The sequence below is a fragment of the Anser anser genome, assembly GCF_964211835.1.
Source record: "Anser anser genome assembly, chromosome: 21".
NCBI lineage: Eukaryota > Metazoa > Chordata > Aves > Anseriformes > Anatidae > Anser > Anser anser.
Genome location: NC_139742.1, coordinates 7,778,092 through 7,798,012, shown reverse-complemented (window position 1 = coordinate 7,798,012; position 19,921 = coordinate 7,778,092). Strand labels below are relative to the sequence as shown.

Below are 19,921 nucleotides of genomic sequence, written 5' to 3'. Positions count from 1 at the left end.
CAAAGGTGGCCCTGAGGTTTCTAAATTATGCCTGTTTTTAACCATCTTGGCAGGGGCCACCACAGTGACAAAAAAGCCTCTAAAAAATAGGAAAGAATACTGGATCACTCCCATAAATACACATTATACACACACACACAACAAGCACCTGGGCAATTTCTACAGAGGAACTGGCCTCTTGCAACTGCCTTCTTTAGCTTATTCATGGGTCACCAGTCCTGTGCTGTGTGTCCTTCCCTATGAATGGAAGGTGCCTTTAGAGGGCTTTTGCAGCACACAGCCCTGGTGCTGCAGGAGAACGGCCCCCACCTCTCCCCAGGCTTACGGGAGCAGGGTGAAGGCTGGCACCTGGCTTGGTGCTCAGGAGAGACGTGTCTGATCTCAAACAGTCATCAGGAGTAGTGCAGAGGGAGGAAATGCAGGAACAGCTTTCTGGACCATATGTGATGTTCCTACAGTTGATCTGCACGGCTATAGAAGTTGCCAGGCATTGAGCTACCAAGAGACGCACAAGCACTGCTAAAAACCATCATCTGGCTGTCAGATCCCTTCCTTCTCTGGATAACGAAGTATCACACTGCTCCTGCCCATCTCATCTTCTGTGCAGCACGTTTTTCCTCTCTGGAGACAGCAGGCCAATGCCCTCTGCTTCTGCACTTACAGGCACTTGCATGGAGAGGGCCACTCTCCTTCCTGACACTACCAAACTCCCACTTACCCCAAATCTCTGGGGAGCCAGGGTATTAGCCTGGCCTGTTTGGTTTTCTTTCTCCATCAGTCTTCCTATCTGGCCAGACAAGTGCACACATGCATGCACACACACAAATAAAAACAGCTCTTCTAACCTGCTTCCTGCCCATCCAGACCTCACTGTCCTCCACCAGCAAAGCTACAGGTCAGCCAAATTTCCAGAGAGGGCCTCCGATTTGGGCTGCTGCTTTTCACATTCAGGTGCCCTTCCCTGCAGCACCATGCTGTTTCACAGCCCTTGTCAGCAAATGAGGAGGAAGAAGAGTGAACCATCTTGTGCTATTTGTTGTTGATGCACAATAACAGCAAACACCCAAAGGCATTAATGTTGCCCTTCGGGAGTCGGGCACTGTGGGATCCCCTCGCTTTCAATGACTCACGCAGCCACCTACAACCCAAACCATCGGCAGGTGACTCACACAGGCTTGTCCAGGTCAGCGCTATGCACACCTGCTGCTGTAATAAGCAGTTCTCCGAAGGTCTCTTGTGCATCTCCAAGGCAACAATCCAAGGCCAAGGGAATAGATGTGCCAATTAAAGAAAAAACTAATGCAACCTGTTGTGGAGATCAAAGGACAAAGTAAACAAATGAGAGACAATTCTATATTCATTATCAGGTGTGTACGCTGCAGCTCGCACAAACTGACAGCTTCTTTACCTGCGCCTCGCAGCACACTGAGGCCAACTCCATGGAGCTTTGTAAAGTCTCATGGGTCAGGACTGTATTGGGGCTGAGCTCTTCTTCTCTGTTCAGAGATGGTCACCATCTGAAAAGTGAAAAGACGTTGTGTTCCTATCACTGAAGGGAAAAGCATGGCTCCTCTGCAACCTGGTCCATGAGGATGACACCAGACCTTGGCATAAGGTGATGAAATCCTGTGCCACTCTTCGAACATCCTGCAGCACCTTTCACCTGCCTGTGTATAAATGACAATGGGTTTAACATTAGTCCTGCTGTGATTAGACCCACAACAGACTACAGTGAGCAGGGTGGGGATGGTGAGAGGAGATTTGGACAGACTGATGAATGGGTTTCACCCGGATGAAGTTCAATGCACAGCTCTTTGTAGGATCCTTTCTGGAAGGACTGCTCACCCACTCCGATTTTTGACCTCTGCCAGACTGCTGAGCAAATTTTCCCCTGGACGTGAGAGTCAAACTCAGAACCTCCTGCTTCTTCTTCCCAGGATTAATTACAAGTGAATGCAGGAACCCTGCTGTGTGCTTCATCCTTCCACTAATTAAGAATCCTGTCAAATAGAAAATAACCACTGCAGAGGGCTTACAGCCCTAGTATAGAATTTGTATCTACAGAAATGTCTTGTGCTCTAAGGCTTCCTAGAAATAATTGAATTACTATTATATTCTGAAGCTTCTTCAAACATTTGCTGTACATCTATAAATCCTCAGCCATGGCCTGCATCTTTCAGGGTTGTTTACAGCAGAGCAAACTGAAGGCTAAATGCTCTTATGCTATTTTGCTATCACTTTGCTCAGCTGGAAATGTCAGCCTGCAGCATAAGACAGCCCCTTACTGTCCTTATGGTCATTCACAAAATGCCACAATCCATTTGGAAAAAAGCGAAGTGATCCCGCTCCATACTCCATCCAGAGGCCATTCAGCACACACAAGGCATGCATTTGCCTTATGGGGTCAGATCGTGGTCCTTCTAGTTTTCCGTCCATCTCAGACAGCAGCTGCTGCAGAAGAAACATCGTGGACAGTTTTGGAGTAACCTGTCCATGGCAGAAGGTGCTTTCTAATCCCACGAGGGATTAGAAATGTGAAATGCAGGGAAATGAAAACGTGGGGAATGTGAAAAGAACATGAAAACTGAGGACTCTTGGCTTTTCCTCTAAACTGGGTTAAATCTGATCAGGGAAAGCAAAGACTGCAACACTGTGCTCATTTACACTAACCTATGGCATGGTTCCCTCTGTTCATCTAATTAAGTGCCTGGGGTCTTGCCATGCAGTTACAGCAGCTCTGCTCTCAGGGCCGGTTGGTAGTTTCTTCATTTTATTTTTTTCCTCCCACAACATTCATTGAATACCTGACCAGTTCCCAGGGCACTGAATTCATCTCAGGCCCTGAGATTGTTGAACCATTATATGCACAAAGATTTATTTTACAGATGGGTGTGGAAAAAAACCATGCCCTATGGAGGGGAAAATAGAAAAAAGTAAACCACAGACTTTAATCAAGGTCTTCAATATTCTACCTGAGTAGCTCCAACCATTGGGAAAATGTGTTCTTGCTGGTGTTTCTGGAAATAAAACACTAAATGTCAAGTTTTCATTGTGTATCAAAGAAGGGATGTCAGAACTTCACTGTTTTCACTGAAAAGAACCTTTTTTTTTCCTCCCCAGCTTGCTCTATCCCATCAATAACTGCAACAGAGAAATCCTCTGGTCAAACACGACTTGTCTTTTCCAGATCCAAAGAAAAACAATCCTCACAGCTACCCAAAATCCTCTTTCCTTTAGAGTGTCATCTGGTTCTGGCATCCCCAGCTGCACACTCTCCCCCCTTTCCCTGGCCAGCTCTGCGTGGAAGGGCAGCGGTCTGGGTGCCCAGGTGGGATGCACCCACTGCCCGTCCCCTGTGCGTTATGCAGCCAGGCTGGCTGCTCCTCTCCTGCTCTCACAAAGGCAGGCGGCCGCTCTCTCGGCGTGCCAGCACCCACATCCCCTCCCTAGAGGCATCCAGAGTAGCTCTGGCCACCCCCAGGCCTAGGGGTCCCCTCTGTCTGCCCCCAGCTCCCATTCTTTTTCTCCATCAAATCTCACCACGGAGGCAGGACGGACCCACTGACTCCAGTTCCTTCCTACTGCAGGAGGGGCCAGGGGACCCAGCCAGTCTTATTTGCTTTTTTTTTTTTTTTCCTTTTTCCCCTAGCTCTCACAGGTGAGCGGTTCTTGCTCCTGTAGCTGCTGAAGGAGTTCCTCCTCTTTATTCCTTTGTGGCCTATGGGAACCGCAGGCTCTGCATGAGAACAAGATGCCATCGAAGCTTTTCCGTTTGCCAGACTATTGTTTGTCCTTTTAAAGTCTGCAGACCTACGCCGTTCTTAGTGAGTGAATGCTGGCTGCCTGAAGGAGAAAATAAAATGACTATTTAAGGCTCTAAAAAAGGAAATCATTTAAAACAGGGCTGATTAAAAGGAAGAAACTATTCTTCCAATGAGCAGTGGATTGCTTTCAGCTGGCTTTAGTGTTGAGCTTTGTCTGCAGTGAGGATCAAATACCAGTTGCCTGATACTGCAAGTATTTTGGAGGCACTTCATCAGCCATCACTTCAGTTTTTCCCTGGGTGTTACTGCAAAACAAGGCTACAGCTTCTGCTCATCCTGGCTTCGTGATTTTTCATTTGGCTGTGCTGTTCAGAAGCTAACAAGGCTGTTCTCAGGCCAGATTTAAAACCCCAAACTCCTTTTTACTACAGCCACTGGGAAGCCTTCCCACAGCCTTGATTGCATAAATAGGAAGAGGTTCCAGGAAAAAAAAAATCAAGAAAATTCAAGAAGCCCCATGCACCTTCCTCACAACAAAACTGTTTATATTCTTGAAAAGACTCCAAAGACTGTCGGTGACATGTTGGCATTTCAGCACACTCAGAAGAAACCAGGGAAATGTAGCTGCAAATACTAAAGAAGTTTCTTCAGGCAAGGACCTTTTTGTTCAATGCAGCACTTGCCACCAGAGCATGCTGAAAACCAGTTAGGAGTGTCTGCTTTTGAACTTAGCACCTTCGGTTAGCCTCTGTCAAACTCTCTTTTTTCAAAGAGTTTGGAGGAGGAAATCAAGACAAATATGGGAATTCAGTTATTTGACATAGGATCCTAGAAAGCGCATCTCAAAGCACAAGAAATATTTCCCAGAAAGGCAATGCATGACTGCCTTAGCTCAACCTGGCTGACTTCTACAGCCATTCATAAGCAGGTCACTGCATTAGGCAATTTTATCAGCTTTATTTGGCTCTGACTTGAAGATCAGCAATTGTCCCAAACAATGCTGGAGCCAAACCTCTGGAGAACTGATGGGGATATTTCAGCAACAAAACCCACTGTCTCTTGAAAATGCTATTTCACTTCTGTCTGTCCACTCAGGAAAACCACAGCCTACTTTGGGGACAAACTCAGCCGAATATTTCAGGCTGGAGTTAGCCACAAGACCTGCACTGACAAGGAGGCGCAGACCTCCCAGAAATCGAACACGTGGACAGGCAAACCCATAGATGCCCCAAATTTATTAAAGATTTTTTGAGGCACCTTAAAGTAATTCATTTTTGCAATGCCTGATATTCAGTCGAGATTTAAACCGACACGGTTTCGTTGCCTGCCTTGAAGCCCTCGCAGTGACCACAGATGTGGCAGGAATGCAGGCTCGGGGACGTGTTTGGGTTCACGGTTCCAGCCTTCAATCCCAACCATCTGATTCCCCCGCTCCGTGTGCTGCGAGACAGCTGTCGTTTCGCAGTTCAAAAATATCTCGCTTCGCCCCGCCGAAGGGAACGATCAGCTGCCTCTGAACGTGATGAAGCTGATGAGAATGAGTGATTTTGGGAGAAATGCAGCCCCTGCTCTAAGCGAGCAGACTCTCGCTGTCCCTGACCTGCGACGGGATGATCGCAGCCCGGCCAGCGTGTGAATCCCGCGCACGTGCAGAGACAGAGATGGCAACTTGTGGTTAGCAGGGGCTGTGGGGTTCACTTCCAGAGCCCCCAGGCAAAGGTCATCATCTGGAGCCTCTCCAGAGCTGCAGCATTCCCCTTTTCACAGGCGATTTATAAATTAACGCTACGCTTTAGCGAGCCCTTTTTCTCGTGGCTACATTCGTCCCTTCTGCCTCATCAGGTCTCGCCAAGTCCCTCGTGAGTTCACTCTCTTTAATTATTACCACGCTTCCTAAATATTCCGGCGGGAGCCGACTATCTGCCTGGGAAGGCACAGTCCCAACCCGAGAAGCCCCAGCCCCCAAAGGCCGGGATCTCCCCGTGCCCTGCTGGGGATCCCTTTGGGATCAGCTCGACAGCACTGGCCGGGATTTCTCCCCCCCCCCAGGACCCCTCCTGGCAGCCCAGCGCCATCCTGCTTCGTCCCCGCTAGAGGGAGCGACAAACCCAGCCTGGGAGCCGCCGCCGGCCGCGCTCCGTCCCCGGCATCTCCCCGGGGAGCACCGGGCTGGGGTGGGATGGGGAGGGGGGGGGGACAGCTCTGTGCCCCCACCCCTCAAGGGTCCCACACCTACCGACTGTCCCCGGGGTGGAGATCAAGGCGATAAGTGGTGGTCCTGCTGCGGGAGACCTAAATCCTTCATCCGCTGCCGGGCCGGGACGCGGGGTGGGTGTAGGGGGAGAGGAGGTGGGGAAATAAAGGGGAGGAAGGTGGAGGGGATGGGAAAGGAGGGAGAGAGCCCTGGGAGGGAAATGAGGGAGGTGGAGGGGGTGAAAGAGCAGCAGGGAGAGAAGGGAAGGGGTCACACTGCTGAACTAAATCCGTGTTGCAGAGCAGTCCCTTTCTTTTGGCCATCTGGTCCTGGCGAGGGGCACAGCAGGATGGAAACGGCCACAGTAGTGATGGAGAGCCCAAACACCCTTGCTCAGGACACAAAGCGGAGCTGAGGTGCTGATGCAGCCAGGGAAACAAGGGGAAATTTGTGCTGCCTCCTTCCCCAGCTCCGGTCTCCATCAAGGCAAGGACAAGTCTGCCTGCTGGGCTCACAGGAGAGCAAAGGAGGAGGACTAAGGATGGGGGAGAGGGACGAGGCCAGGAGGAAAATAAGCCATGGATGGAGCCGCTCCTCCCAGCAGGGCCCTGGGAGCTCCTCCAGGGCCCAGCAAAGAGCCCAGCTCTGCCACAAGCCACTGGGCTGGGAAGGACACAGCCTCTGCAGGGGGAGATAGGGAGGTTGGAAGGGTTCGGGACGCTGTTCCGAGTGCCAGGGGATTTATGGCAGCAAGAGCAACACCTCAGCCTCTCCGTCAGGGCATTGCAGAGCAGGTTCCCAGCAGCTGCAGCACACGGGGCCTGTGAGCAGAGAAGGGGGAAGCAGAGCAGGAGGGAAGGAAGCCATCAGGGGAAGGAACCAGGGGCTCCAGCTGCACCCAGCGCTGCCCCAGGCCTGAAGGTGGCTCCCACTTGCCAATTTAAAACCTGCCCAGGGAGTGCTAATGAACCTGGCTAATGAGCACCAGCTGCGGTAAACACCACCTGGCTCACCCTCACCCCAAATCACCCCGCAGCTCTGCTGAGGCCCCTGGGGCCAGTTTGCATGGTGTGGGGGGGATGTGGGTGCGCTGCTGCCCGCTGGGGCAGGAGGAGGCTCGAGCATCTCTGCTCCGTGTGCCCCAAGGCTGTCAGCGACCCCGTGCTCGGGGACCCCCTGGTGCACGGGGAGCCAGGAAGGTCCCGATGTGCTCCGGGTGGAATTGCTGAAACCCAGGCTGTGTCATCACCACGGTTTTGCTGAGTGTGTCACTCTTTCCCCTACATCCCACACCTACCTGGAGGGTCCCCGAGGGCCCTGCAGCTCCTCTCCTTTGCCCTCGCAGCCCTGGCAAAAAGCGTGGGCAAAAAAGAAGGCTGCGACCAAGGGGGTCCAGGCAGACCCCAGCCCCTCCAAATGGGCACAGGGACTGGGCACCACTGGGGTCTGCAGCAGCGGGGCCACCCCACATATCCCAGCCTGGGGAGGGGGCAGGCAGGCAGCAGCACTGATGCTGTGGTCCAGGAACCCCAGCTCACCTCCTCTGCAACTGGGCCTGGGCTGATTTTAGGCACAAGGGAACAGGGGACCCGGGACAGGGGTGCGACAAGGCTAATTTCAGCAGCACCAGGAGCCTCTCCTGTGCTGGCAGGAGGCACGGGGGCCTCGGGGGCTGGCCAGGAGCCTCGCACCACCTCTGCCTGGCCCTGTGGGTGGGGATGGGGCGTGGGGGCCATCAGGAAGGAGCCCCTGACCTTGCCCGGGGTGCGCGTCTCGCCTGGCTGCGGAGGAGACAGGTGATGCCAGGGCTGGCAGGCGCTGCGGCGGGAGCACAGCCAGGGGGTTATTAATAACCTGCTGAGTCAGGGGGGGCTCTTGGGTTTCAGGATCACAAGACACAGACGCCAAGCGGCTCAGATGGATCCCCCCCCACCCCCCTCTCCCCATTCCTGATTTTTTACATTGACGGGGACAACTGTGAAGCTGGGTGGGGGCTGCAGTGGGAGCTGGGTGCCCTCGAGCGTCGCGCTGCCTGCAGGGCTGCCCAGCCCCGTCCTGATGGTCCAAAACACCGCAAGAGAGGGACACTCAGCCGCTGGGACACGCTCGGTCACTGGCTCCTTGCTGAGCCCCAGGAGCTACGTCAGGATATAGCAGCTCTAGGAGCCCAGTTCCCCGTCAGCATAATCAGATCGCATCGTGAGGAAATAAATGAGCACGTGGGCTTCACTGGCAGTCCTGCCTCCCTGCAGGATCATCGCTGCAGCCCCAAATCAGGCTGTGCCAGGGGCTGGTATCCTGGTGCTGCCCAAAGGGATGGAGCCAAGGGCCTTGTAAGATGCCAGGAGCATTCGGAGGATCTTGCAGACATGCACTTCGCAGTGCCTGATTGCAAGAGTTTTGCAAGGGATAAAACGCTGCAGGTTATGGGGCAGCTCTCGCTGGTCAGATGTCCCAGAAAGCGTCTTGTCCCGTCCTGGCTGCCACAGGGTCACCTGCACTTCTGTTGAAGCAACACGGACAGGCCGAGGTCTGCTCTGGGATGGCGATTCCTTATGCATGGCTATGGAAAAGTAGTCGGCGAGGTGGAACAGATTAACTTCCCGATGCAGCAGCCCATGGTAGCAGCGTGCACCTTGCACACCGAGGGGCCCCGTCACTCCGTCTCTGTGCCCTGGGAAGCAGAAATTCACACCCAGAGCTCTCTAGGGCCACGCATCCCACTGGGAGGGCTCGCTCCCCTCTGCTTGTGGCTGGTCCCATTCCCTGTTTCCCCATCCAACCCCCCTGGGTGCAGCGGGGACGCAGCTGCATTTCGGGAGAGGAGCACTCCTGCTTTTGCCAGCAGCGTGCTCCCCTCCAGGCTGGCACCCGGCACCGCCGTCTATTTTTTCCCCCAGGACAGGACAAAAATAAGCCTGTCGCACCCCCCTGCAGCAGCTGCTAGGGACATCACGCAGGCCACGCTGCTTTTCCCTGGCCCCTCTGCTGTCACAGCGCTCACACCCCGGCGCCCGCAATTGCTCTCGCTGTTGCTGCCACTTGCAGTGGCTGAAATAAGTGAAGTGCTGACGCTCTCCTGGCCTGCTGCGTCCCCGGAGAGGTCTCGTTTCGTGGTATCAGGCTGGCTGAGCAGCCAAGCCCCGTTCATTTCAATTAGCCCGATAGCTCTCAAATCCTATTTACCTTTATGGATGCGTTAGCATCGCGCTGCTGCCTGCATTGAGCCCAGATGAAAGGGCGAGCGGGAATACGTGCGGGGCCGTGCAGATACCACGTGTGAACCCTCGCTGCGAGGCCAGGCCGAGTACTGAGCACAGACACTGATAAAACCGTATCAGAGGAACACAGCGAACCTCACGTAGCCCGGAGCAGCCTGCAGCATTAACCACGGCCTGGCGAGGAGCTCGGGCTTTGGGCTTTAAACGTTTTACACTGTAAGAGACGCATCTGTGGAGAGATGCAAGACAAAAAAGGCCTGAGATCCTGTAGCCCCGTGGGTCTCCTTTCTGACGAGGTGCTCCCTCCCAGCAGGACCTGTCCTTAGGTTCATGTACCTCATTAGGGTTTTAACAATCGTTTACCATCGCGACACATTCCAGCACTTAAATAAGCTCCTTGAGAGGGAGAGATAAGGTATCAGGCCTTCCTGTTCATCTTGCCAGTCTGTCTGCAGCAGATAAACATGTTGGGCAGCAGGAAAAAGGTTATCTAGAAAGGAAGCCGAGCAACGGCTGCTGTTATTGCAGGAGGCTTTGAGAAAAGGAACGCCACCAGGAATCCCGCAAGGCGTACAGGCCCTTCCCGGCGGGACTTGATTGATGATGGCTGGAGCCCAGCTGAGCCTTCCTCCCGGGGCAGGGGCATCCTCCTGTCGGGCCGAGGGAGGGCTCCCGAGGCGGTTGTGCTCTCCCAGGGTGAGGTGACGAGCGAGGCAGGTGCCCCCGAGCCTGCTGCTTGCCTGCAAAGCAGGGGGTTGCTGTAGGGTCCCTCCATGCCCTGGGCACACATCTCCCATCTCAGCGAGCAGGGAGAGCGGGAAGGAGTTTGGGACAATCCCCGGACTTCCTTAACCTAAATATCTCCTTGCGTTTTGGGATGGGACAGGAGAACCAACCTGTGCTGGGGGGTTCGTTTACAGCCTGGTAGGAAACTCGCTTTTCCTTTGGATGGCAGCGTTTTGCTTTATCGTCCGGTCTTTGGTTTGTTTGCTCGTTTGCAGGTGCAGGAAAAATATATATAATTTACAGAAAACAAAACCAAAAAGCTGCCATTTCCAGTCAAATTTGCAGAGCCCCTTCTTGTGATCGCCCAGGGACAAAAGACCCCAGAAAGCAGCAACGTGGCTCAGGAAATGTCCCGGGTTGGGGGCTGCAGGGCGATGACGGGAGCAAATCCTGCCAGGAAGCGCCGTGGGTCTGCTTGGCCTCTTCTCCCCCCCGGACCCTTCATCTCCCTCCTGCCTCCCTCCAGACATCCTCCCCACATCCCTCCACGTGCTCCTCCATCTCACCGATTCCTAGTAAGCTGCGTTTTATATAACCCCTGGCTCGCACTGGACACCGAGGCTGTGCATTAACCACGCTGTTAATACACATCTGTAGGTTCAGGATTTAAAGCAAATAACCCCCTCGCGGCCAGGGGGAGCAAACCACGACCACCCAGGGCTGGCAGCCCCGAGGTGCAAATCCCAGTGGGGAGAGGGCACCAGCACTGGGTGCATCGCGGGGCACCCACACCCTGATGCCAGGGGTGAATTCCTCGTCATCGTGTGTGTGCGAGCACTGCGCAGCACTTTGGTCTCTGGGCAAGTGTTTCGCTAGCATCCATCATCGCGTTGCTCTTACTTTAATTAATCTCTGCAGGTCTGGCTTTCCAGCGCTGACGGTCTGGTACAGACCTGCTGGTCCTTGGGGAAGGGATAAAGTCAGACAGGGTCCCATGAGCGAGGGGGTGTCAGGGGAAGGGGACTTCACAAGGACAGGGCACGTTCTGGGGAGAGGAAGCCAGCTCCACCTGGTAGGAATTTGGTTAGAAATGCTTAAATCAGGTGAGATTCCAGTGCAACGCCCAGGTCCCCAGCTCCATCCCCATCCTCCGAGAGGCTCAGAGTGACCACACTGCAAAGGGAAGAGCATTGGTGTTCCCAAGGGCCCCGAGCTGCGGTGTGGGGCCAGCAGGGTTTGCCACAGGCCCAAGGTGCAACCCCGCTCACCCAGACCCGCTGAGCCAATTTGTTCCAAGGTTACAATCAGCTGTTCATCACAGCCAAGCCTTGAATGAGATTCCTCCTAGCTGGAGAGGCTTCCCCTGCTCGGGAAGCATGGGTTTGCCAGGGGAAACCCTGCCTGGGGGGCTGGGGGAGCGCTGCCCCCCGGCTGCTCAGCACCATCCCACCGCAGCCGGGGCTGCTCGGGCTGCGCGAGGTTAACGGTTTTATGCAACCCCTGCGATTAATTTCTCGTAAATCTGCAATTCTTCCCCGCCTTCTATTTTTATAAAAAGAAAAGGGGAGGGGGGGGGGCGGTATTTACGAGGGATTTCACTCGCATAATGAAATAAATGTGATCAGCTGAGGAGCCTGTAATCCGCTTTGACTCTTGCATCCCGGGGAATGACCACGGAGATCTTCGCTGCCCCGAGTCCCAGCGAGGCGGGGAGCAAAGAGCCCCCCTGTGCCTGCCTTGCCTTAGCTGGTTTTGGAGATATTAAGCAGGCAGGGAGGTGTCAGCCAGGGTCCCTTGGGTGGATGCTGGAGGAGAACACCTCCTTGGTCATCTGCGCCCCCCCTGCAGCCCGCCATGCTGCAAGGAGCTGGCCGCGTCGCTGTTTGGGGCTCTCTGGCTCTGCGGCACACGCCTGTGCAAAAGGGAGGAACCATCCTGTTTCTTTAAGCTTTGCCCGATATATTAAACTTTCAGCCTGGAAATGGCATGGTTAGTTACCGCTTCAATACAGAAACTTAGCTGAAAACCACGCAGATGGTCTTCCTGACCGGGGAGAAGTCTCTGAGGCCCAGAGTGGGTTAAATCCATGGGTCCCTTGTCCCCATCAGAAGCGCCCCAGAGCGAGTAAGAGGGGTGCACTTGCCCAAGAGCACCCAGCACAGGGTGAGCTAGAGCCACGACCTTGCTACCGCAGGGAGATCTTGTATAACAGCCCTCCCAGTTCCCCCCCGAGCCCTCAAATCCCCCAGGCATCTCCCTGGGCGCCAGCCAGCTCCCCATCACCGGCCTCATCCTGGGGGGGACACGGCGCTTGGTCACCCCGTCCCCAAGGGACCGCAGAGAGGATCCCCAGCAGCCCTGGGCAGGGAGGACAGCACAGCCCTGACACGGGAAGGATTTGTCCCACCACATTTGTCATTACCAAGGCCACCAAAGCCCAAATCAGCGAGGTTCAAATAAAACACCGGCTTAGGCTGGGGAGGGGGAGCTCAACACCCCAGCCGTGATTCCCACATATGCCCACGGACATAATCCAGATTTGCTACTCCCCCTGGCACCCTCTGTAGGTTTTTGTTGTTGTCGTTGTTTTTAATAAATTAAAATCTCTTTTTGCTGCCGAGCACAATCAGCGCTAGGGCGCGGGGAGGAGCAGCCTTGACTGCACGCAGCAGAATCAGAAATGAAATCACCGCCGCCGCAGCCTGCATCTCTCCCGGATGCACAGACACACGTGGCACAGATGGCAGCAGCCCCCCGAGCCCATGCATTGAGCTTTCCTCCTCTGGGGCTTCTTCCTAATTCATCTGTTAGCTGAACCGAAAGTCAGGAGATGCCCAGAGCCGCCTGGCTGCAGTCCCCCGGGAAGGGGGCTCCTCCCCGAGCCTCGCGTGGATGAATTTGGGGGTCTGGGGGTGCAAGAAAAGCACCCACAACCCTGGGGAGTCCTGAAGGAGCTCAACCCATTTGGCTTTTTGCCTCCCTGCAGCCCCATGGCCGTGGTGGGCATCTGCACGGCGCGGCCCCAGCACCCTGCTCCAGCTCCCCCAGGACAGCCGGGGCTGAACCTCTGCGTGAGCATCAGCACGGGCTCCAGGAGGGTGGAGGATGAGGCCCCAAATTATTGTCCCTAGCTGCTCACTTTGCGTAACATACCTGCAAGACCCACGGTGTTTCTGACAGCCCCTGCTAAATCCGAAGCGAGCAGAGAGCACAGCCAGACGATGCCCCAGCACTTTAGCCCACGGACAGGAGCGGTGCTGAGATCCATCCCCATCCCCATCCCGGGAGGAAGAAGCCCCCTGGGGCTGGATCCCAGCTTTAGGGACAGCCACCCTGCTCCTCGCTGCATGCAGGACGTGGAAGGCAGGCAGCATCTGCACGGATTGAAAGCCCAAAGCCCGGGGACATTTTCCTTCCCATGCTGCTGTGCCCTCCTTGCCGCTGAGCCAAAACACTCAGCATCCATCCCTGTGGGTGCAGGGGGGGTGCTGAATCCCTTCCAGCTCCCCGCACAGCCTGCAGCAGGATGGATGGCTGCGTTACCCAGCCTGGAAGCTGAGGACAGCCCCCCCAGATTGTACCCTGTCAGTGGAGGAGCCAGGTCACCCTGACACCGCTCCCCCCCACGTCCCCCAGCCCACACGGCTGCATCCCCAGGACCAGGGGTCTCCTGCCTGCCCCGGGAGGTTAACGGGTAACCTAGCACACGCGGGGACACGTAAGGACACGGGAGGGCACCCCCATCCCTGGCTGTTTCCATAGAGACAGAAGCTGGATTTGGCTGCAGCGATGCTGGCACCCTCGGCACGGCAGGGACGAGCGCTCCAGGCAGGCTCCGCGTCAGGCACGCCGCGGGTGCTGTGCCGCTCGCCTCGGGGGCTCTGCCACAACCTCCCCGCAGCGAGCACGGCAGCGCCGGGGCCGCAGCTCTCCCAGCATCCAAGCTCCAGGGGCTGAGGGGCTCTGGGGGTGCTGGTGCTGGGGGAGGCTGCCAGGAGCACCCCACATGGGAGCCAGCCCCATCCTGCGAGCCCCAGCGCAGCTCGATGCCCACAGCAGCCTGGTGGAGGGAGAGCAGCAGCAGAGGAACCACGGCAAGGAGCTGGGCGAATTCTGCTGGTTTTCCACCCGAATGAGTGCCGTGCCCCCGCCGCCTGGTATCTGCCTCATCAGGGTGGGATTTTTTTGAAAGCTGTTGGTGCTAAGAGCGAAGGGGAGACTCGGCAACTTCAGGTGGTGCTGGCTGCCCACCAGCATCCAGGGCTGCTGGAAACAGGCCTGGGCTCCACAAATTCGTGAATATCCCCAGGTGCAGCCGGACCCTTCCTGCCCCTGCCCTCCCTTCACAGGGCTGCAGCAGCTCAGCCAATGTCACCGCCACGGCCAGGTGTAGCTCCTCCAAAGCCATCATGCATGTACCAGGAGAAGACAACGCAGGTGCGAGGAGATCCAGCAACATGGCTGTAGGTGAATCTACAAAGGTTGAATAAAACCTAGAGTTTGGGATAAAATACCTCCGAAGGGAGAGCTTCCCACAAAGCAATCAGGGCAGAGTCTTCCCTGGCTCCTTCGGGTACCCGCCGCCTCCAGCTACGTTCGTGCCGTCAGAGCTGCAGTAACACGGCCCTGCCCTTCCATGGGGTGAGGATAAACTCCGCCAGGCGTAATAATGCCTGGAAGAAAGAGCAAGAACCACGGATCACTGCTTCACGTAACTCTCCGCAGGAGGAGGAGGAGGTTGGTGAATGAAAACCCTGCAAATCTCTGCTCCCCGCCGCAGCGTCGCCCCCGTTTCAACAAGCACGGGGGAGAGCCAGCACCAAGTCCCCCCCCTGCTGCGCTGCCGGCTGCTGCAGCAACCCAACAGCCCTGGGGGAACGGCGGCACCGAGAGCTCCCAGTCCCCGAGCACACCACGGCACAGCCTCCCCAGGGACCCTCGCAGCGGGGGGCTCCGCAGGACGCTCGACAAGAGGACGCGGTGGCCTCTGCGATGCCCACGCTCCCACTCCAGCCTCGGTGTGGGAAGTCACCAGCTCCCAGGGCTCTCAGCTGGAGACGCCTGCCAGGGATAGATTTTCTGTTTGTCTCCTTTTCATATTAATTATCAAAGAGCAACAAATGTTAGCAGCCTGCTACAGTCGTTATCTGCACGTCGCCTCCTTCTCGCCGGCCTCCCCTGCAAGAAGAGGGCTCCCCAGCCCTGGGGATGGGTGGGAGCACGGGACCCGGCTCCTTGCTGCCTGGCATTGCAAGCCAGGGGTGTTTTGCTCAGCTGGGATGGACAGGAGGACTGGCACATCTGCTGGAGCATCCAGTCAGGGAAGGTGCTGGGCCTGGTAGTGTCTTCTGCCACCTAAAAAACATCAAAATCTCCTCTAAAGAGAGGAAAACCACAGAGAACGGGACGGTTCTGTGCAAAACACGGGATTTTCTTAGCCAGTCGTGAGAGGTGAGACGTTTCAGCCACAACACGCTGAGCGTGGCCATCACCTGGGAACAGCTGGAGAGAAACAAGGCGGAAACAACAGCAGTAACGGAGAGCAACAGCACCGTGTCTGCGTCACACGCCTCGTTCAGCAACCTCGGACCACTTCATAGCCATCAATTAGCTCGGCCTTGTAATCAAGGAAGGCCAGGACCGCTCTCCTCTTTTCAAACAGGATGAGACACAAAAACCTTCAATGTTTTCCTCTCCAACAGTGTGGCCCCGGTGCTGGCTGCCTGCCCTCCCGCTGGCTGTACCAGAAAGCATTCAGGCCCACAGAAGACTTACCTTGGACATTCCCACCCATAGCATCGTTTGGCATAAACAAAATCATAGCCATGAAGAGGCAGAGAAAACCTCTTTGCTGTGTATCTAGACCCGCTTTCCAAAATCACCACGACCCGGCACCATGCCTATTAAATTACTTCCTGCCAGGATGAAAATGGACATCTTTTATTTGTCCCTTAGCAGGCAAAATAAAAAACCACATACCCTCGCGGAGCAGATTGTTGAGCAGCAGCTGAAAGCCTGGCTCCAGCGTGGCACCCGGCAAAGGTCCTGAGCACCCTCCCGCACCCACCCGCACAGAGCAAGCGGTTCAAGGGGCCGCGTGTCCCCTGGGAGCCCACGAGGCTGCAGCACCTGCCCCACGTTGAACACCAACCTCAGCGCCGTCCTGAGCCGGCCTTCGTCCCTTCCCTCACCACAAGAACCAAGCAGGGCAGGATTTTTAGGATTATTTATTAACTGCGAAACGCCAGCAGCGCCCTGACTGTACAAGACACAGTCGCAGCACTGCGGCCCAAATCATTTAGCCTCAAAAACGTTAACGAACGTGTCCTCAGGAGGCTCTCAGGTGCTGCCCATGCTGAGGACGTACCGAGGTGCTGCTGTGAGCCCCCCCAAGGCAGACATGTAGCTCGCTCCTCTCACCCGTAAAGCTTAATTTGGTTGCTGTCCAATTATAGTTTGAGAATACGGCCGAAATCACAGGTACGGCCTTTGGGTGCTAAAACCCAACCCATTGCAAGAAACCCTTTTTTTTTTCAGGCGGGGAAGCAACATTAAAAAACGCCACTACTCATGGAAGGTGCAACTGTTTCCGACAAACAACACGTAGAAAATACTGGGAGGGAGACTCTGAACGTATCTGCTAGTTTCCAGTGCAAAGGCACCAAGTCCCCCACGTTCACCAGATCGATATCAACATCTGGCACGTGTTGGAAGACATCCATATCAACTCCACCAGCCGGAACTGCAAGTAGCCGAAAACAAAGCCGGAGAGGACATCGGTGATGTGGTGCCGTCCGATCATGACGCGGGAAAAGCCCACGCAGAGGGCCCAGAGGACCAGGAGGATGCGGAGGGGGATGGCCAGCACCAGGTGGTTGAGGAAGAACTTGGAGAGCATGGCCGCCCGGCTGGCGTGCCCGGCCGGGAACGCGTAGGTGTCCATGGTCAGGTAGTCCAACAAGCCGGGGCTCACGTCGTACGGGCCCTTCCGCTTGGCCAGCTTCTGCAGGCCCGCCACGATCACGATGTCCAGCAGCAGGGCTGTGAAACGAGAGGCGAGGAGGAGAGGTCAGAGGCGGAAGCGGAGTCGGGGCAGTTTTCAAGGCAGAGTGCGCGAGGGTCGCGGTAGCTCTGGCCCGGTGCGTGCTGCAGGCAGCCCCCGTCGCCCTCGGATCACCACCCGGGCGTTAGCTACCCCCCCGGCTCACCCGTGAGCAGGCGAGCACCGTTATCACCACCGCACAGAGGAGGAACCCCAACCGCAGAGGCCAGCGACCTGCCTGGGGAGGAAGAAAGCGACCGGCGAAGCTAAAATTAAAACTGCCGGCCCTCCTCTTGAAGCACCAGGCTGTGTGTCCCTGTTCCGTCCACGGGAAGCCTCGTGCCACCAGGACGCATCCATGCCCCCAGTGCGGTCACCCCACGCCACCGCATGTCCTTCCCTCGTGCAAAGTCACCCGCAAGCAGCACGCCTCCCCCCTGCCCAGAGCCGGCTCGCACCGAGCTGCTGGATTTCACTAAGAAAAGAGCATCAGGAGACGGCAAGGCAAGGGAAAAGTCGTGCAATTAAGGAAAAGGGCTCCTGTGCTAGAAACAGCACCTGGGTGTGCAGATGTGGAGCCCCCTGCCTGCCCTTTTGCCTGCCAGAAGGGCAGGCAGGGGAACAAACCCCCCTGGCCCGGCAAGCACAGGCTGGTGGCAGCAGGGACAAGGTCCCCGCAGCTCCAGGTCTCAGCACCACATCGTCTTTTGTCCTTAACTGCTCCAGAGTGAAACCCGTCAGCACTTTCTCCTCCTCCTCCTCTTCATCCCACCACCTTCCCCCGGCCAACAGCCCTGTCAATTTATTTCCTAGCATTGATTTTTTGTTTCTCCTAAATCCCCTCCTCTGCTTTTCCCCGGCCCTCCTCATTAGGCAGAGTGCTGATTTCAGCTCCTGACGGCGATGCCGAGGAGACGCACGCCGCCGGGGGCACAGCCTGCTCCGCCTGGGGGCAGGCGGGGGGCCAGCACCCGCTCCCCTCGGAGCACCCCGCCGGGTCCCAGGCATTCAGTGCACCCGCTACAGACCTTCCCCCACCGAATCTGCCCGTAGCTCAGAGCACAAACATTTCAGATACACAAAGCATTCACCATTGCCCGTCCTTATTTTGCACTTCCAAGATATTTTTTTCTGGTCAAAGGTGGTGTCAGGGCAGCTCGAGGGAGGCAGGTGTGGGTGCATGGGGGTGGTGAGAGCACGGATAACAAACCGAAGGGCTGCTTTTATACCCCTTTCATTCAGAGGATGAATAAAATGGACCTTCAGCGCTGCTGGGTTAGATTTTCATCAAACGGTGCCCAGAAAGCAGGAAGCCTCATTCGCTCGTGTTTCATGATCTGAAGGCACGGCGGCATTAAAACCGGGGGTTAATTTGCCGTTAAAAGAAAAAACAGAACCAAAACCAAGATTGCTCCACCGGGTGCTTTTTCTGTCGCTTCCCCCTGCACTTTCTGTTCCCTGCACGCTGCACACCCCGGGGAAGCAGCCTCGGCAGCACCCCCTGCCCCGGCCCCAGGCGTGGGGGGGTCCCATCGCCCTGCCCTGCCCGGGGGGCACAACCAACACCCGTCCTTCCCCAGCCGCCCCAGCCCGGCTCCTGTCCCCTTGCAGTTCCTTGACCTACATACCTGCTCGGACTCGGGCTCCGCTGACTTTTTCCCTGCTGCTGTTTCAGCTCAGCACAAATAAAATCCTCCTCCAGGCGGGGGGACAGCACGTGGCGAGGGGGGGCTTTATCGGCAGCACCGGTGGGCAGTGCAGCTGCAAGGGGGGGCTCTGCGCTCCCAAAGGTGCCCGCAGGCCACCCAAAGCCAGCCACAGCCCTGGATGTTTGCAAACCAGCAGCTTCACCCAGGGTCCACCCTTCCCCTGTCCCTAAAATGGGGACGTGCACGTTGTCCGGGCCGGGAGGACCGCAGGTTGGAGGAAAAAGAGCCCCAGGAGGGACCTTGGAAGGAGCCCACCACTGATTTAGCGGCCTGCCCTTGCTGGAGGTGGCTGGGGCTGTCAGGCAGCAAAGAGGGCTGAGAGGAGAGGAGCAGGGAGCTGTAGTGTTAAGCCTTTGTCACCATGCTCTTCCCACACGTGTGGGTAGAATTGGATTCAAAACACAGCAAAGCCACCAAAGGAAGGATTTGCTCTCGCCCGTTGCTCCTTTCATGTTTGTCTCAAAAGGTCCAGAGTTTCCTCTCTGCCCCGGCTATTAAGGGAAACACAGCAAAACCGTCCGATCACCCCAAGCTCTATTAACATCCAAAACTTCCTTAAAGCACAAACCCAAAGAGCGAGTCTTGTCTGACTGCGACAATTTTAGCATCAGAGATCACCTTGGTATTGTAAATAGCCAACATCTGGCATCAGACGCACAGTAAATGAGCTGAAAGCGAGCCCCCTGGGCAGACATTTTATATCTATTAATAAGAGAAGGAAAACAATTATCTGCCTTGCTCCTGCCACCAAACGTTAGGAGCCCATTAGGAGCAGAGAGCGGAGAGGCAAGTCCTGCGCAGGCAGGGCACGAGGACAAACTCCAAGTTTGGCCTTAGCAAAGCCAAGCCAGCCCCCAGCCCTCTCCTTGAAGGGGAGCCGAAGCAGCTGGATGTCCCTGTCCCTGCCATGTCCCTTCTGTCCCAGCCCAAGCTGTGATCGTGGCGTGGGCGAGGGGCAGCACTCGCTGCCTGTGGGCATCGCCTGCCCGGGCTGGAGCCAGGCAGCATCTCCCGGGGCCGGGCAGACTCCAGCTGAGCTGTTAACACAAACACGTTACCAAAACCCCAGCTGAAAAACCGCCTGGGTGCAGCGCTGGGGGAGAGAAAAACAGGAGAAAGCCAAAAAAGCCTTTGGCCTCATCTGTTCCTGCAGCACGGATCCGCAGGGCTTTGCGCACATGGGACCGCTGGAGGAGCCAGGGCAGCTCACAGCCCAGCTGCGAGGAGCCGGGCACACGGGAGAAGAAAAGGGGGATTTTGGTGAC

At 56.1% G+C, this 19,921-nt stretch overlaps 1 protein-coding gene and 1 long non-coding RNA gene across 7 annotated transcripts in view; both read right to left on the bottom strand.

Moving 5' to 3' along the window:
• Positions 1 to 229: 229 nt before the first annotated feature.
• LOC310884828 lies at positions 230 to 10,585 on the bottom strand. Its single transcript, XR_014574426.1, has 7 exons — positions 9,145 to 10,585; positions 6,001 to 8,632; positions 2,973 to 3,843; positions 1,789 to 2,000; positions 1,605 to 1,667; positions 1,409 to 1,517; positions 230 to 1,306 (listed from the first exon to the last, which is right to left on the bottom strand). It is a non-coding gene; the product is annotated as an uncharacterized lncRNA (long non-coding RNA).
• A 5,530-nt stretch (positions 10,586 to 16,115) lies between these two features.
• Positions 16,116 to 19,921, bottom strand: part of PLPP7 (phospholipid phosphatase 7 (inactive)) — a 24,948-nt gene continuing 21,142 nt past the window's right edge. For 5 of the 6 annotated variants that reach the window (XM_083807192.1, XM_083807191.1, XM_083807195.1 and 2 more), the window contains exon 4: positions 16,116 to 16,946. In XM_083807192.1, coding sequence (XP_083663318.1) covers positions 16,582 to 16,946 — 365 coding nt within the window. In that variant the 3' untranslated portion in view covers positions 16,116 to 16,581. The remainder of the gene's footprint in view (positions 16,947 to 19,921) is intronic. The other variant, XR_014574413.1, reaches the window with a different exon arrangement.